This window comes from Miniopterus schreibersii (genome assembly GCF_964146895.1).
Source record: "Miniopterus schreibersii genome assembly, chromosome: 12".
Classification (NCBI taxonomy): domain Eukaryota; kingdom Metazoa; phylum Chordata; class Mammalia; order Chiroptera; family Miniopteridae; genus Miniopterus; species Miniopterus schreibersii.
In genome coordinates, this window is record NC_138112.1 from 63,318,675 (window position 1) to 63,338,343 (window position 19,669).

General features: G+C 40.9%; 1 protein-coding gene across 7 annotated transcripts in view; it reads right to left on the reverse strand.

Moving 5' to 3' along the window:
• AMBRA1 (autophagy and beclin 1 regulator 1) overlaps positions 1-19,669 on the reverse strand; it is a 146,891-nt gene that overhangs the window by 27,831 nt on the left and 99,391 nt on the right. For all 7 annotated transcript variants that reach the window (XM_081152910.1, XM_081152907.1, XM_081152909.1 and 4 more), the window contains 3 exons: positions 13,137-13,247; positions 1,765-1,953; positions 525-679 (listed from right to left, as the gene is read on the reverse strand). In XM_081152910.1, the coding sequence (XP_081009036.1) occupies positions 525-679; positions 1,765-1,953; positions 13,137-13,247 (455 nt within the window). The remainder of the gene's footprint in view (positions 1-524; positions 680-1,764; positions 1,954-13,136; positions 13,248-19,669) is intronic.

Below are 19,669 nucleotides of genomic sequence, written 5' to 3' on the forward strand. Positions count from 1 at the left end.
GAAGGCTTTTATGGCAATACAAGAGATCCACCTCTCACAAGAAAGGGTCCTAAATAGGACCTTCCTCTGCTGGTGAAAGGAATGGGATGGTTAAGAGCACAGCAGCTGCCCAAAGTCCTCATTATGATTACAATCCACAGAAAAGAGCATTTCATAGGTGTATTTTTATAGCTTGCTTTCTAAAAAAAAAAAAAAAAAAGTTTTAAATAGGCATAAATATATATCATTGGGATCTTTAGGTGTCTCTCCAGACTAAAGGTCTCATGTTGAGGTAAGGAGGTATTCAGTTTGGTCTTTATCCAGAGATTCTTTCAGGCCTCTGGGGAACCCAGCTTATGACCTAGGGTGTAAGAAGGCCCCTGCCTTTCAATATTCCACAGCTTCCAAGGGAAAAGCCTGTTGGTCATGGATGGGCTGGACTGGAGTCTCTCCCTATGCTCTTAAAGCATGATCTCTCTGGTCCTGGTACCCTACCAAGCACAGAAGAGCTGCCATACAGCGGAGGCACAAGCAATGACACTTACCCTCATGGAGGTCTCGCCACCATGGGCCTGCTGTAGCCTGAAGACCTGAGCCACCATGTGCTCTGTGGAGGGGTGCAGTAGGATCCTTCGTGAGGCCAAGCCCACCATTACGTATCGGCCCATTGGGGACAGGCTCACTGAAATGGCATTGGGACCTAAGGGCCAAGAGAAGAGAGAGACATTTCCAAGAGTTCCTGCTATTACAAGGAAATAATTTGTCCTCTTGATCTTTTCTTTCTTTCCAGTCTACATCTTCGTTTGGTCACTGGGGTTATCACACAGGACTGTAGTGAGGAGCAGAATGGGAAATACTGAGTATAGTGTCCGACACAGAGAAAGTACTTAAAAAATGTTAACCACTGTTATGGAATCCAGAACAGATTCACATTTAAAAACACTGGTATCATTCTGTAAATACTATTTTGAAATCTAATTTCTCCACTCCACACATTATGAACATTTGCTATTATTAAATATTCTATAAGAACATTTTAAAGGCCAAATGACATTCTGTCCTAGCAATGTACCATCACTTATTTAAGCAACTCTTTGCAAATTGACATTTTTCTTTATGATAAATAATAGTACTGTGAACATCATTGTATATACAGCTTTGTACAGTTTCCTTATTATTTCCTTAAAAGTGAGATTACTGGATCAATGAGAAAATACATTTTGGGGGCTTTTAATACACAGTGCCAACTGCCTTGCAGTTTATGAGTGTGCCCACTTCCCCAAGCTCCTCCCTTACTCCTGCTGGCCATCACAACGGGAGTGTACCACTGATGCTATCGTGGTAGGGAGGACTCATATTCTTTCTTTTTTTTTTTTTTAAATATATCTTTATTGATTTCAGAGAGAGGAAGGAAGAGGGAGAGAGACAGAGAAACATCAATGATGAGAGTCATTGATCGGCTGCCTCCTGCACGCCCCCTACTGGGGATCAAGCCCGCAACCTGGGCATGTACCCTGACCAGGAATCGAACTTCGATCTCTTGGATCCTAGGTTGATGCTTAACTTCTGGGCCGCGCCAGCTGGGTGGGGGGGACTCTTATTCTGAGATTCTTTGGCAATGCTACCAGGAAGGACTCCTGCAAAGCAATCTTCCTCTGGTCTGTGCCCAGTGAAGCAGGGGCAGTATGTGACCATCACTCCCACCTAAACCATGCCTCCCCAAGGAATGCCCATGCCAAGGTACCACTGTCCCTCTGCCACTAGGTTGGGCTTCCTATCCCTTACCAAATCGCTTGGTGTAGAGCATTTCGCCCAAGTTGTGGGGGGCCAGGGAGTATACTGCCAGGATGCCTTCATCAGGAAAGCCCCTTTGGCTGCTAGGGATGAAAGCTGCCAGGAGCTGGCCATCTGCAGAAATGTCACAGCTGGCATCATTGTAGATCTTGCAGTTCTGTACCAGCACATTCACCGAGGCTGCATCAAAGAAAAGAGGGTAAGAATGTTTGTAGTTTATGGCGTGAAAAATTCTGGTCCAAGAAATTTGGGGGCCTTCGTAAGGGTCTGAACCCTCTCTAGAAATGCTAAAGGCTGCTTAATCAAACGCAGATGTCATGTAACAAGCAACATGAGAGACAGGAAAGATATGTCTCCTCTACCACTTTAGTAAGAAACTATAGATAGTTAACACAACCTCAACCACCTGCTGAGTCTTAGTTCACACTCAGGAAACATCTAACAGATTAGATAAGAAAAAGCTATTATAAAGGTTCCTGGAGAGCCACTCGGCAGCTGTTGTAGTCCCAAAGATCAAAACCAGGGTGAGTGAAAATGCAAACTCACTGACTCCAGGAAAAGGTGACACAGGTAAAGCTTCCTTGGGGTGCGACTCCTATTCTACACCTGCTTTGTGACCTTGAAGAAGGAAGTCGCTTCAGAAGTTTGTGCCTTTCTCATTTAAGAAAAGTGGAACATTTACAGACATCAATCTTCTGGACGGCTCCTTGCTAACACTAATCCCTAACTCCACAAGAGGGGATAAAGAGAAACAAAGCCAATATCCATGGGCAGACTCTGCACTTGGCAATTACTGAGAATTGAGTGTGGGTCTGCCAGGCAGCAGGCTCAGCACAAGGGAGTGGGGTGCAGGGTGGTGGAGGAATGCCTGCAGGTGGAGAATCCACTCCACATGAAACAGGACTGTGCCTGTAGCTTTCGTTCAGTTTTCATCTGAATCCTTCCCCAAGGCCCACTGTGCAATTCCCTGCCAGGAAAAAGTGGCTAACCCTTGATGTGAGCCTGGAACCAGAGTGCCCACATCAAGGCACAAGCAGAACAGCACAGCACATCCAAAGGGACCAAGCTGCTTTGGGCTGTTTCATTTAGGCCCACTTTGTATGCACATGCAGAGGCTTTACTCCTCTTATTCAAAGATTACTTGGATGGCCACTGTCAGAAGCATTACGGTTAAAGAAAAACAAACAAAACCAAGCTCAGCCGCCCTCACCAGATTCCAGGTGATCTACTCCAGTAAGCCAAAAGGCATGACCTGGGAGGTCAAGTACTAGTTTCCCCAGGAAATTACCTTAAGGAAAACAAAACAGAAATACTTTTCAGGGGCCTTGAAGCTTATGAAATCAGGGACTCACCAAGTGTTTTCTAAAACTCTATATTCATCCCCCTTTCCCTGTGCGTTGCTACTGAAGCCAGAGACAACAGAGGAGATCAAAAAAGACATCGGAACACTTTGATTAGGCTATTGTGCCAACTCTCGGGGGCTGACACCAACAGCATCATTACGCATAAAACCGAGGAGGGACCACAAGGATGGCTCTGTTTGCTAACTAATAAAATAATGACATCCAAATACTCACTGCTATCACCACTAGGGCTCTGTACTGCTCATCTCCAACCCACCATCTGCTCTAGCCTGCATGGCTGGATCTATCTAGTTAGCACTGAGACAGTCTGCTCCTCATTCAGGGTCCCAAGCCCACTGCCAAAAAGATGACAGTCTCTTCCTCCTTCCCTAGATTGACACTCGACTCCATTTGGGGATACAGGACCAAAGGAACTATGGAAAGCTTCAGGAGTGAGTCTGTCTTGGCTTTCTAACCTTAATGTTGGCACAACTCTTAGATAAAAACTGGCAATTTAGACTATGACCATAAAAGGCAGGACGAGCAGCAAAGTGAAGAAATCATAAATATTAAGCAGGACATGAAAGTAAGTAGGGAAAGAGATGGGACGCTGCGGACGCTGAGACAGCTTTGCAGTTACTATTTTATCCACATTAAATGCCTAAAAAATGCATGGTGGGTATTTTATGAAAGTAGGCTTTTCTAACTTACTGTTACATAGATACAGCTCATGTGTGCTAACAGGCAATTCAGTCAAACATACAGGGCCTATGATGACCCTCAAAATGCACCACCAACATAAGCGGAGCATTAAATTGCTTACTGCTATGTGAATTTCTAAGAGCGGCCAGGAGTGGGGAGGAGAGTACAAGTAAGGTTTTCCTTCTGGAAATCTTGGCTTGAAGCTCCTAAAAAACTGGGCATATAGACAGAAAGCATTTTGCCAGCCTCAAAGCCAAGCCATCGTGTTTGTGTTTATATTATATTATGATGATTTCAAGTCAATGGCCACCTCGCAAATTTTGTCCCCTCCCCGCAATTCCATCCAATTTTACAACTGCTCCTGTTACAGCAGTGAGCTCACGGACAGATTTGCAAATAACAGATGAGAAGAGAATGCTGAAAATTAAAACACAGCTCCTCCAACAGCACGTTGTGCTTCAGCAACTGTGCAGCTAGTGTTCTAGGCTTTCACTTCTACCCTAATGAAGGGGATGTGGTAGGCGCACAGTGATTTGGTAGCTTCATTTCAGTGAGCACTGGGTGGTGTGTTTACAATTTCATTTTTATTTCAAAGCTCCAATTAGCAACTTACATTTGCTGCTTGTTGTCTATTAATTCCCCACATGGAAATGGAAATGTTCAGTGACAATGATGAGTGGTTAACGCTGTAGTTCACTAGTATAGCTTCTTCTCAGAAGGCTGACATTTTGATGAGTTAATTCAGACAAGGAGAGGTTTCTTAAATCTCTGTTACTAGTTTTCTTGGGCCATAGAAAGAAATGCACTACTGACAAGGACAACTCATTCGTTTTGGACTCAATAATAATGTAAGCAGGTAGAGAAAAAGGTGAAGTGAAATGTAGCCCCAAGACACTGGCAACCATGCACCACTAGAAATCTTTGTTCTGCTAGCTGCCTTGCTTTACCCATAGTGGTTCTCAGCGCCAGCCTGCCTTAGAATCTGGAAGGCTCATTAAAAACAGTGTTGGGAGAAGGCTTGAGAATTTGCAACCAAAGAATTTATATGCATATATGCATTGCCCATGGACACAGACAATAGGGTGGTGAAGGCCTGGGGCAGGGTGGGAACTGGGTAGAGGGGAGCAATGGGATGGGGGGAAGGGGAGACATCTGTAATACTCTCAACAATAAAGATTAAAAAAAATAAAAAGAATTTGCATTTCTAACAAGTTTCCAGGTGTCCCTGATGCTGCTGGTCTGGGGCCAATACTTGAAAACTGCTGCCTTATCAACAGTCTTTGAACCCTGAGCTAGAGCTCTAGCAACCTGCCCTGCACTTAAAAGCAAAACACATGTGAGTAAGGATGATGGGGCAGTTAGCTGTGCAGCAGGGAATGAAAATAAAGGCTAGCAAAAAAAGGATTTTTCAAATCGAAACTGCTTAAGAGCTTCAGGGGGCAGCTCCAGGGGGAGAAAGAGCTGATGCAGAAGACAGCAGGAAGCCATGTTCCAGACTCTGCAAGTAATCTCCTCCTAATTATGATTTCCAAGTGAAAATGCCCTAGCAGGGAATGGGAGGGGTTAGAAATACTGATGCCTGGAGGAGCAGATGGCTCTGCTTTCCTATCAGCTCCATAAATTATAAACAAACACCTTGTACAAAGATTGATTTGTAGCCTGTTGCTGGCTGGCCAGATGAGGCCATGGGAGTGATTAGCACTTGCAGTGCTTTTGCAAATGCATTAGACACTGTTTTGAAAAACCCAAAGGGGTTTAAATCAGCAGGAAAACTTCCTTTGGCTATCTCTGAGCCCCTCCTATTTCAGAATAAGATCTCCTGCAGAGAGAGCTGCAGGAGACACTATAAGCATTCTCCAAAGGCACTAGTTACTCCATCCCTGTGGTGTGATCTGCCCCACACCACTCAGGGCACCCTAGTGACCAATGCTATTTACTTAAGAGTTTACTCTTAAAAATTCACCTGGCCAGGTGGCTCAGTTGGTTGGAGCACTGACCAGTACACTGACAGGTTGCAGGTTCAATCCCCCAGTTGGGGTGTGTACAGGAGGCAACTGACCGATGTTTCTCTCTCTCTAAAAATCCATAAAAACATATCCTCGGTGAGGCTTAAAACAAAAAGTGTACAGTGAATCTAATGAGCTTTTTCCCCCCATGAAAACAGTTTCAAAATTATGCATTTGAGGTCTTAATCACAAACTTCTAAACTCTTTACAGATAATATCTCAACTGAAAACAGGTGGCCAGATCTTTAGCCTAACTCCAGAAATGATCAAAACCATAACTAGACTATTCAAACCATCCAGAAAACACAAGCAGTTAAGAGCTAATGACAGGAACCTCAGGCAAAAGTGACTACTATTCTAGAGGGTAATACCATGAAAGGAACATTGATTGTCATCAGACATATGTGCCCTAACCTTCTAGAATGCAGGTTTTTCCCAAGGCCAATACTCTAAGGAAAATAGGGCACTTATAAAAAGCAGAATTCTAACACCACACATGATTTAAATGAGGGAGAAAGGCGAGCCAACTAAAGGAGTCAACCTGGCTGCACATGATGCTCTCTGATCAGCTCAGGTTTTACAAGAGCCATGATGAAAAGATGTAAGAAGGAACATAGAAGGAGAATGATAGGAAGCTGTAGCCGGCATGACCTGAGGCTTGTACAAAAAATGTTAAAGGCATCCAAAAAGGCCTTGGGAGCTACGCCAGCAGCATATCCAATGCCTTTGTTCTTCTGAATATTTTTTTCTCTCTCAAGGAAAATAAGTCTCTAACTGGGTAGAAACAACATGCTTAAGAAGGATCAGAGGTCCATTACAGATGAGGCAACGAGTTAAGAAAGCCACTATCTTATTTACATTTTCATCTCTCCAGAGATGAAAACATGTTTCTCAGAGTACTGAAAACAGGGACAAGTGTGACTTTAGAAGGCCATCCTGTGAAAGAATCAAGGTGCAATTTCCAAGAAAAAGGCATGATAAAAAGAGCTAACACTTACTGACCATTTACTATAGTAAACGCCAGGTACTGTTGAGAGTGCTTGACACGTATTAACTAATTTAATTCTCGTAACAATCCTACAAGGTTTGCATTATTATAATCCTTATTTTGTAGACAAGGAAACCAGGTGTGGAGAGGTTAAATAACCATGGTCACACTGATAGAAGGTGGCTGAGCAGAGATTTGAACCTGGACAGTGTAGCTCAAGAGTTCATATATTTGCCCTGGCCGGTTTGGCTCAGTGGTTAAAGCGGTGGCCCACGGACTGAAGGGTCCCAGGTTCGACTCCAGCCAGCGGCATGTACTTCGGTTGCAGGCTTGATTCCCCGGCCCTGGTTGGGGCGCATGCGGAGGCAACCAATCGACGTGTTTCTCTCACATCTCGCTCTGCCCCTCTCCCCTTCCACTGTCTCTGAAAAGCAATGGAAAAAACATCCTCCAGTGAGGGTAAAAAAGAAAGAAAAAAAGAAAGGAGTTCATGTGCTTAACCACCAGAGGACAACTGACAAGGAAAGTTATCAAAGAATTAATTCTCCCTATGCTTATGAAACAAGACAAGTAGCCCGGCCAGCATGGCTCAGGGGTTGAGCGTCGACCTATGAACCAGAGGTCACAGTTCCATTCCCGGTCAGGGCACATGCCAGGGTTTCAAGCTTGATCCCCAGTAGGGGGCATGCAGGAGAAAGCCCATCAATGGCTCTCTCTCATCACTGATGTTTCTATCTCTTTCTCCCTTTCTCTCTCTGAAATCAACAAAAACATATTTAAACAACAAAAACAAGAGAAGTAAAACAAGCATCAGGCCCAGACCTTGTATAAAAAGTGTAAGTAATTCCAATATTATTTAAACTGTTTGAGACAAAGACAAAGCAGAAAAATCTCCAAATTATAATACAAGCATAACACTGATACTTGATTTTAAAAACAAGAAAAGGGCAGATTCATCACACAAATTACAATGAAATAAAATCTAATTATTAGCAAGCTCCATGAAAGGAATTTAACATGAAAGAATATATCATGAACCAGGTGGGGTTTATTCAAGGACTATAAGGATGGGTTCAGTAATATAGAATCTATTAACATAATAATCATATTACTAAATCAAAGGAAAGGAAAAAACATATGATCATCTCCATACATGCAGAAAAAGCATGACTAAATTCAATATCCATTCTTGATTTTTAAAAAAAACCTCTCAGTAAAGTAGAAATAGATGACTTCCTTAAAATAATAAACTATTTTAGTTCAACCCAAAAGCCAGCAATATGCTTCCTGAGAAAAAGCTGGACGTTTTCCCGTTAAAGTCAGGAACAATATGAGGATGCTTGCTATTACTAACATTGTTCTGATGATAGCAGCCAATGCATTTAGACAAGAGAAAGAAATCACAGGTGTAAAACTTGGAATAGAGGAGGCAAGATTACTATTTATAGATAATACAGCTAGAAAACCCATGAGATTTAGCTAATAACTAGTAAACAAAGTCAGTATGATAGTAAGATTAAAAAAAATAAGCTTGTAACAATACATTTAAGAAATATATAGAATCAAATGAAAACGATTTTTAAAAAATTGATTTCAGAGAGGATAGGACAGGGAGAGTGATAGAAACATCAATGATGAGAGAGTCGTTGATCAGCTGCCTTCTGCACGTCCCCCACTGGGGATTGAGCCCAAAACCCGGGCAATAAGCCCTGACCGGGAATCAAGCTAGAACCTCCTGATTCATAGGTCAATGCTCAACCACTGAGTCATACCAGCCGGGCCAAACTTTTAAACATTCCTAAGAATACGAGAGAAACTTGAAGAAATTGAAAATCATATTATGTTCTTTCACTGGAAGATATAAAGATATTGAATCTCCTTAAGTTAATTTACAAAGTTAATGCAATTGCAGTAATTATACTGACAGGATTTTTTTCGGGGGGAGGGGACAAAGGTAGTTTTAAAGTCCAAGCAGAAAAACAAAAATGCTTGAGCAGGCAGAAAATTTGGATTAAAAAAATAACAAGAGGAGAGAGTCCTACCAGATTCTAAAACATAAAGCCTCAAAAACTTAAACCCATGTGGTACTCTCACATGAATAATCAGACAGATCACTGGGACAAAACAGCCTAGAAGTACATCTCAATACACACAGAAAAGTATTAACAGGATGAAAGTGACATCCCAAATCAATGGAGGCAAATGGATTAGTCTATAAATTGTCTGGGACAAATGAGTAGCCATGAGGGAAACATTGAATCATACTCTGCTTCTTTGGGACTAGGTTAAACTAGTGAATCAAAGGTTTAAAGGTAAAAACTAAAGTATAAAATTACTACCTGATCTTCCTAATGATGACTCAAAATTTGAGAACCATAAAAGGAAAGTTGGCTAATTCTGACTACTTAAAATAAGTTCTATGAGAAAAATAACCTTCAGCAAAGCCAAAATACAAACCGACAACTAGGAAATTCCTATTATAAGTTAATTTTCTCACTTATAAAGTGCTCCTGTAAAACCAATAAGGAAAAAACCAGCAACACAATAGAAAAACAGATAAAGAAAAGTACATGGACAGTCAAGAAAAGGCCACATGCATGACTCCGTGTATGAAGAAGCACACAACCTGGTTTGTAATATGAGAAATACGAATTTAAAATACATACATACACCCTAGCCAGTTTGGCTCAGTGGTTAAGAGCACCAGCGGTCCTGGATTCGATTCCAGCCAAGGGCATGTACCTTGGTTGCAGGCTCGATCCCCGTTGGGGTGTGTGTGGGAGGCAAGCAATCGATGTATCTATCTTACATCAATGTTTCTCTCTCGCTCCCCCCTGCCCCCTTCCACTCTCTGTGAAAAAGCAATGGAAAAAATATCCTCGGGAGAGGATTAAAAAAAGAAAAAAAATATATTTTTTATATATATTAATCATACTATTTTTTTACCTATCAGATTTTCAGATACCCAACAATATGCTAACACATTCTACAAGCAAGAGTTTAAGGAAACAGGCATTCTCATAAACTGCAGACGGAAGTATAAATTGGCATTATCTGCGCAGAGGTAATTTAGCAGTTTCTATCAAAATCACAAATATACATACTCTTCCTCCCTAAAATTCCATTTCTAGGAACTGATCTTATAGACATACTTGCACAGGTGCGAAATGACAAACTGCACCGCGATTTGTACAGCAAAAGACTGAAAACAACTTAAAGGTCCCTCAACAGAAGACTGGTTAAAAATGACAGTGTCTCTGGACAATGGGATACTAGGCAGTTATTTGAAAAGAATGAGTAAGCTCTTCATATACTGATCAAAATATACTGTAAAGGAAAGAAAGCAAAGTGCAGAAGGAAGGAAGCACGTATAACAAGCTGCCATTCGGGTTAAACAGAAGGTGGAAAAACAGACACTTACACTTGCTTGTATATACATACAATGTTCTTGAAAAGGCACACAAGAAACTGTCAGCTGTGGCTGCCTATGGGGGGGAGGGGGAGGAGCTGGGAAATGGTATCCTTTTCTGTTTTAAACATTTTTGAATGGTGACTGTATTTCAGGTTATCTTAAAAACAAACAAACAAAATAAAGCAACAACATAACTGAAAATAAATTATGGCAAACAAGATCGGGGCCAGAAATAGAGAGGTATTTAATAAGGCAAAAGGTGGACTGCAGTTGATTCCTAGCAGAATGAAAGAACAAATTATTGAACATGTGGCTTATAAGTACTTAGAAAGAAATGCCTACTGCTGAGGTTTCACTAAGCACAGGGAATAAAAAATTAACCTCATTTTCATTGTCTGATAAGGATACCAAGAGTGACATATTGGAAAATGCCATGGACAGAGAATATCTTGATTATTTTAAGGCATCTGACAAAGTCTTACAATACCTTGTAGAGGAGACAGAAATATGTAGGCTTCAGATGTGAACACCCCGCCCAGGCTGCTATTGCATGAACCAAAGTCGACACAGAAGTCCCCAGTAACATACCACAAAGCTTGATGCAATGTGCTGACTCACCATTTTGCTAGCAATACAGAGGAAGAGAGAGAAAGCATGTTCATCAAGTTATTAGACAATGCAGGATTGAGAGAAAAAAACTGATTCAAAGTTCAAACAGATGTTGAGAGGCAAGAACGAGGAACTGCAATTGACATTATTAAAATTTAATAGAAACAAATACAAACCTGCTTTCATTTTAAAAGATTCAAATTGCACAAGTAACTACAGGTTGGTAGAGCCCTGGTTTATTAACAATTTCCAAAGAATTTTTTTAAGTTACTGCGGGCTCCATAGTGGCTTCAGAAAAAACTGCTGAAATCTTAGGCTGAGCCAACACTGTTTAAAGCACCACTGTACTATGCATTGGACAGCTCTCACCTAGAGTTTTTACTCTGTTCTGGCCCCCAAAACTAAAAGGGAATATGAGCAGAACTGACAAGGATTTGGAAAACAGACCAGTAAAAGGAAAAGTCTGGCCTGAAAAGAAAGATTTAAAGGGAAATTGCAATTTATCTTCAAATAGTGGGAGGACTGTGACTTAGAAGAGGCATCATTAGACCTATTCTATGGAGATTCAGAGGTAGAACTAGGACCAATATGAGGAAGTGACAACTTGGTACAAGAGAGAAGATTTTAACAGGAATTTAGCAGTGATGGATTAGGCCATATACTCACAGTGCGACCTCTCATCAGAAATATTGAAGTAGGTGAATGGAAGAAGAGGGGTTAATTCCCAACATTTATAAATAACTCATACAACTCAACACCAAAAATACCAAACAATCCAATTAAAAAATGGGCAGAACACCTGAACAGACACTTCTCCGAGGAGGAAATACAGATGGCCAACAGACATATGAAAAGATGCCCAATGTCACTAATCATCAGAGAGATGCAAATTAAAACCACAATGAGATATCATCTCACATCTGTCAGAATGGCTACCATCAATAAATCAACAAACAACAAGTGTTGGTGAGGATGTGGAGAAAAGGGGAACCCTCATGCACTGTAGGAACGAATGCAGACTGGTGCAGCCACTGTGGAAAACAGTATGGAGGTTCCTCAAAAAATAAAAAATGGAACTGCCTTATGACCCAGTGATCCCACTTCTGGGTATATATCCTAAGAATCCCGAAATACCAACCAGAAAGAATATATGCACCCCTATGTTCATAGCCAAGATCTGGAAGCAACCCAAATGCCCATCAATAGATGAGTGGATAAAGAAGCTGTGGTACATGTATACAACGGAATATTACTCAGCCATAAAAATGAGTGAAATCTTACTATTTGCGATAGCATGTATGGACATAAAGGGTATTATGCTAAGTGAAATAAGTCAGAGAAAGACAAATACATGATTTCACTTATATGTGGAACCTAAAGAGCAAAATAAATGAACAAACAAAACAGAAACAGACTCACAGATACAGACAACAAACTGATGGTTACCAGAGGGGAGGGGGAGTTGGAGGGCTGGGTTAAAAGGTGAAAGGATTGAGAACTAAAAATTGGTAGTTACAAAAAAGTCATGGAGATGTAAAGTACAACATAGGGAATACAGTCAATAATATTGTAATAACTATGTATGGTGCCACGTGGGTACTTGAAATATCAGGGGGGCCACCTTATAAAGTATAAGATTGTCTAACCACTATGCTGTACACCTAAAGCTAATATAGAATAATACTGAATGTAAAAAAAAGTATTTAAGTAGAGCCTGAACTGCCACTTCTCAGGAATGTGTCAGAGAGTCCTTCATTACACAGAAAGTGAAATGAGATGTCTGAAATGTTGTAGTTCCAATCGAACAACTGGGACATGGGATTGCAGACTTCCATAGAGAATGGAAAACTGAACTGTCAGACAGACATATTTATAAACATATAAACGTATCAATCATGACACTCAACTCCATTCCATTTGGATCTGGATTAATAAATGAGTTTAGCATCACTACAGTCTTTCCTCTAGGGTCACAAGGTCAGCTCTCGGTTCCTACACTCTCTTCTCTCTCGGTTCCAACTAAACTTTTAGGCTTAGAATGAACTACTCATCAGTAAACTTCTCAGGACACAGACATCTTCATCTCTGTGTCCACTTTAGCATTGTTCCTAATACCGTACTTAGCACTGTTCGTTGCTCTATACATTTGCTGAATTGCTTAACTGAGAGTTGCAGAAATGGCATATGGCAATGAGCTTCTCACTGAGATGATGGAAAGTCCAGTGCTACATGGGTTTCTGAGTTCTGGCTCACCAGTAAGAGATACTCCGTCCCTCAGTACCCCAAGTTCTACCTTGGCTTACCATTACTGATTTCTGGGAGGTCAAATTTAGTGAAGTCCCACCACTGGAGCCGGTAGGTAGTATTGGCAATGTTACTGGCCACAGCAGACTGTCCATCGCCAATCACTGCCCCTGGTGAGAGAAGACAAAGAGAGCCCATTATAGTACTTATCTACAAGTTTCCACTGAGAACATAAATCAATACTGGGATTAGTAGGGGAGAGGGAAGAGGAAGAACCATACTAGCGCCGAAGAAAGCTGGCGAGTCCCATCTGTCAAGTCCCAACCTCAAGAGAAACCAGACATGTTTCTCAAGAACAATTATATGTGGAAATATAATCCCATTCATCAGCCTCTCCTACTATTTAATGTTTTTTTAAATTGATTTTTTTAGAGAGAAAAGAAGGGAGAGAGAAACATTGATGTGAGAGGGAAACATCAATCAGTTGCCTTCTGCAATCACCTCAACCAGAGATTAAACCCACAACCTGGGCATGTGCTCTGACCAGGAATTGAACTGGCAACCTTTCGGTGCATAGGATGACGCTCACCCAACTGAGCCACACAGGCCAGGGCAGCCCCCTCCTATTATTAATCAACATTTACTTAGTGCCAACAATGTTGCAGATACTGTATATATCTTGTCTGGTAAATTCACAATCTAAAGAGGCAGATGAATTTTCATAAAACTGTGAGAAACAAAATGTGAAAAAAAGAGAGGACACCATTAAAAGAGAAAGCATTTTGGTCCTGGGATGTCTTTGTAACAAGCAGCACTCTTTGGGAGAAAGCAACTCCTCCTTAGTGTATGACCTTCTTCCTAATAAAACATCTCAAAAGGAGGCTTCCTCCAGGGAAAAGGCAGCCACCATACAGCTGACTGGATAGCCAGAGACAATAAAAAACAAATGTGATATTTGTTAACTTCTTCTGGATTCCTGGCATGTAACACAGTATAAATTTATAAGCCTAGTTTTTCAGCATCATAATATTTTTACTAAGACAATTTTTTATAACTCTTCCCCACCCTGTGAGAACTTCCTTGAATCCAGATTCACTTGTAACATCTCACGGTTTAACTTACCGAGATATACACTTCTGTATGACAATTTTCCTTGGTAACTAATTAAATGAAAAATGGATTTTTTTTATCAGGGTGACACTTTAATTTGCAGTTGTATTTCATTTAGATGAACATGTCATTTCCTCCTCCTCCTAAGGTGCATTTCTTTTTCATACACAACCACCCTTCTGATCAGACAGAGCCAAACCCTCTTGGAAGAGCAGCCGTGTATGCTAGACAACCTAAACGGTGCTCTCTGCTGCAAATCGACTCCTATTTGAGAAACCGAGCTTGCCAGAGCTCACTAGTCTCAGGACAGTGGGCAATTTTATACCTACATTCGCCAGAATCCCTGTCTTCCTCTGCATATCACTGCAAAAGGGCCCTGCAATCGGTTTTGTTTTTTTAAACTTTTAGAGAACTGCATTTATTGCGCTGTACTCCTGGCGTTTTCCATTTCTTTCCTCAAGTGATCAAAAGATTGTTCAGAGAGAAAACATCTTCTATAAACCATGAAATATGAGAAGAGTAGTCTTTCTACTCTTCTCTAGTTGCTGCAGGGGACTGCGTGAGAAGACTTTTCAACAGTAGTTTACCGATTGCCCTTGCCCCAGTTTCCATTGTAGAGAAAGGCATAAATACTGTAACAGCTCCTATCCAAGATGATGACACTTCTAGATTATGTATTCTCAACATGGGCAATATTGCTGTCCTGGGGGTGAAAACTAGCTCATGGGGGGGTGGTCTTAGTACAATCACTAGTTCCCCTCTTAAGTAGTGCAGCATGTAAACAGGTAAACAGATATACAGCATATCCGTGATATTAAACTTTCATGACAGTAGAGATGATTAGGCGGGAAAAAATGTCTAAAAAGGCTCCTTAAAAGGGAATACTGTTCTAGAGAAAACAATACCCCTGAAACAACATATTTAAAATCTTACAGATTCAAAGACAAAGACCCAAATAGTCATGATCTCCCTAAAGCCTGAGGAAGACAGCATTTGGGGGTGCTGTCAATGAGTCCATGATCTCAAACCCCTACTGAAGTCCTGTGGCACATCACTCAAATGAGGCAAATATATATATGCCCTTCCTTTTTTTTTATATATATACATTTTCTTATACTTCATTTTTAGAGAGAGAGAAGGGAAAGAGAAAGAGAAACATTGCTTTGTTGTCCCACTTATTTATGCATTCACCAGTTGTTTCTTGAGTGTGCCCTGACCTGCGATCAAACCGGCAACCTTGGACGATGCTCTAACCAACTGAACTACCCAGCCAGGGCTATATGCTCTTCCTTTTAACCTTTACAGAAAATTCTATAATAATTACACCTGATTGGAAACTTTTGCTAAACTCTTGGGTCACAAGGAGGTTAAGGTTCCTATAGGACTTTCTTAAACAGGAACTTTCTTGATTTTTATAGGCCTCTTTGATAATGAAAACCATTTAATTCTAAGGTCTACCACTTCCCAGGGCAGAATTACTCAGTTTTATTTTGACCCAGGCTCAATTCCACTGAGCTTATGAATTGTTGCCCTGGCTTGCTTTTCTAGATGGTTGACATCTTCCTTTGACCACTAGTCTCTCTCAAATTACTTAGTTCCTTATCATTTCCTCCAACTTCTCAAAGAAAAGCATATAACCCAAATGGAAGAAGGTAAGTTGATTTTCTCAGAATATGATGAATAAAATGCTAGTTGCTAAAAGAAGGTAGAAAATAAACTGAAGAAATAAACCCCATATTTTAGGAGCTTAAAATATGAGGGAGAAGATGAGAGCTACAAACAGGAAAAGGGTTACAGAAAATACCAGATGCTTGACGAGTGCTGTGGATCTACAACTGGGAACACAAATGATTAAGGCTCCAATCCACCGATCTAGAAGCACCCTGTGCACGCCTCAAGAAATGTCTTCTGGAGAACAGCTGTGCAATAAAATAAACATGTGCGGAAGAGGCTAGGGAGGAGTTCTCTGCCAACAGTGCCAGAGTGCTGAGAAGAAAGGAAGCCTGGCACCAGGGAGAGTCAGTTTTCAGTGCCATGTAAACATAGATTAGAGAGCTAAAGATGCCAGCAACAGATTATTGTCACCAGGTTCTCTTCTGCAAGAACTGCAGGCCAACCAAGCCTGTCTCTTGGAAACATCAGGAAGAAAAAGTATCACCATATTAAAAAACCCAACCATTTAGTAGGCCTCTGGCCACTAAGGTGAAGGTATAGGACATGTGCCAGAATGAATTAATGGAATGAGTTACAAAGTATTTATATAGGAGGCACTTAGCCTCAAAAACCAAATCCTGAGAGATTTCTGAGGCCACAAGGTTTTCTGAGTAACAACAGAATGGAACAAGCTAGACTCCGGGTTTCTCAACCTTCACTGTTGATATTTTGGCCAGATAATTCTTTGCTTACAGGGTAGGGTGGGTCTTGTGCACTGTAGGATGTTTAGCAACATCCCTGGCCTTTCCTTACAGATAAAGAAACCAGATAAGTTTCCTTTGATAAGTTTCCTATTTTGATAACTTACTCCAATTTCTGTATGCTTTTCCTCTGTGGGTACAGCTCTATAATCAACAGCTCATAGAGGCCTTTTGTAAGAGACTGGCCCAAATAATGTGCCAACACCAAGAGAAAGAAGTACTTAATTTTTTAAATTCTCACTCAAGGGCATGCTTAGAGAGAGGAAGGAAGAGAGACAGAGACAGAGAGAGACAGAGACAGACATAGATTTATTGTTCCACTTATTTATGCATTCATTGGTAGCTTCTTGTATGTGCCCTGACAGGATGTGCAGGAAATTTAAAATCATATTGCTAGGTGAAAGAAGCAAAAAGTTACATATTGTAAAATTCTAACTATATAACATTCTGGAAAAGTCAAAACTATGGACACAGTAAAAAGATGAGTGCTTGCCAGGGGTTTGGGAGGCGGGGAGGAGGGACGTATAGGTGGAACACAAGGAAATCTTGGGGGGTTGTTAAACTATTTTGTATAATACTATAACAGTGAATAAATGTCACCATACATTTGCTAAAACCCATAGAACTTACACTAAGAGTGAACCCTAATGTAATCTATGGACTTTGGGTAATAATGACATGCCAACGTTCATGGACTGTAACATATGTAGCACTCTGGTGTAGGATGCTGATGGCATGAGAGGCTATGGGTGTGTGTAGGGGGAGGAGGTATATAGGCATTCTCTGTACTTTCCACTCAAATTTTCTGTAAACCTAAGACTGCTCTAAAAAAAAGTCTATTAACTTGAGAGAGATGGTAGGGGTAGGGGTAGGGGTAGGAGTAGGGGAGGGGGAGAGGGAGAGGGAGAGGGGGAGGGAGGGGGGGAGAGGAATAGGGGGAGAGGGAGAGGGGGAGGGACAGGGGGAGAGAGGGGGAGGTGGAGGAAGGGGAGGGAGGGAGGAAGAGAAAGAGAGAGGAGAGAGCCCAAGTCTGTCATTCATGTTCTAGGAAACAGCAGCTGTCCCTAAGGATACTATTAGTCATGGCAGCTCACCTTCTACCATACAATCGGAGTTCTTTTCCTGGACCTTCAGAGCAAAAGAGTGAATAAGGATTATTCTGACAAGAGACAAAACAAGGGGCGAAGGACACTTAAATCCAGTGATCCTGGCCAACTATCAGAGAACAACAAAAACCAAGCTGCCGCGTCTCATTTTCTGAGTCCAGTCTTCAAGCTGTAGGCCAGAAGCCTCAGGATTGTATCTAGGGATAAAATCTTAGTCATGACAGTCACATGGTAGGTGAGCTCTACCAAGCCTGCATGCATTTCTCTGCCTCTGCTTCTCTCTCAGACTCCTCTCTTCTGTCGCTTGGAAAGGAGAATTAAGAGTCGTTTTTCCAAAATACTTTTTTTTCCGCCTCTCTCCAAGATCTGTTCTAGGAGCAGGGAAATAAAGAGTATGATTCAACAGTACAGTGAAAATATGGAACAATGGGAGTCATTAGCAAATCTATCAGAAAAGCTAATTCAGGAGGGTAAAAAAGGGCAAGTTACAAAGAAGGAAACAAATTATATTTCGGTCCTATAAAACTGTTCAGTTTGAAGCTGCCTAATTCAGAACGGGCATCTCTGACTGTGCTGCTGCTGGGAAGATAGAACAAGAATGTGCTGGGGGCACGACCACTCACCACCCTCGAAACACAATTACTATCTTTCTGCTTGGTTGTAATATAAAGTCAAGAACTAGCTTGCTAACTGGTCAGTAGAACTGAAACTAGAAACCCCAGGGTAGATACAACTGAACAACTGAACTTTTCAAATTTCTTCTTAGAAAGCCAGTCACAAAAGACTACATAATGTTTGATTCCATTTACATGAAATGTCTAGAATAGGCAAAGCTATAGAGACAAAAAGTAGATCAGTGGTTGCCTGGGGCTGGAAAGTGAAGGGGAAGTGATGGGGGAAGTAAATGCTAATGGATATGGGGTTTTTTAGCAGGTGATAAAAATATTCTGAAATATAGAGATAGTGGCAATGGTTGCACAACTCTGTGAATATACTAAAAACCACTGAATTGTATTCTTTAAATGGGTGAACTATATGGTATGTGAGTTATATCTCAATAAGGCTATTACTAAAAAATACTAGTCAGTGTAAATTTGGGTCAATTTGTGAAGTAAAAAATGGCAATCCCACATTTGGTATCCCTTTGCATTTCTTTAATAATTTAGAGTACTGTACTGGTGAGCATCTTTTTATTTGTTTACTGGCTCACTATTTCTTTCAGCGTGCACTGCCTACCCACATCTTATGTGCATTTTTGTGTTCAGTTATTTTAAGTCTTTTCTTATAGATTGTTTGAGCTCTTTATAACAAATCGGTTTCTGTCTATGAAAAATAATTCTTCTTAGAGCAATACAACACAGGATTATCTGGACGTAAAAAGCATTCTTCCTCTCTAAGGATATATGGAATGGCATCCTAGGAAGAACACTTACTCTTCTTTCCAGAAAGCTTCATTCAAATACAGTCTTTATATTTGTTCTAAGAAGGGGGTTAACTAAACACCTTTTCACCTTACCACCATTTTAAAAGTTTCATCGAAGGGCATGGCCAATTATTCTATAGCCTGGGGGCCTGGAAAGAATCCGATGGCAGATAACAAGACTTCCTCCAATGATATAAGTTTCTCTCAGTTCCCATGTATGGTTTTGACACTGAGGACAATGACCAAACTACTGTTTGTTTGTTTAAAAATAACATCTTTATTTATATATAATTGACATATTACACAATTCACCTACTTAAAGTATACAATTGAAGGGTTTTTAGTATATTCATACAGTTGTGCAACCATTATCAAAATCAGTTTCGCAACAACCACTACTACTATTTAATTTCAGGATATTTTCATCACCCCATTCCCTCCATGCCTTTACCCAGTAGCAGTCATTCCCTTCTACTCTGCCCCACTCCCTCCCTAGCCCTAGGCAACTACTAGTAGAGTTTCTGTCTACAGTTTTGCCT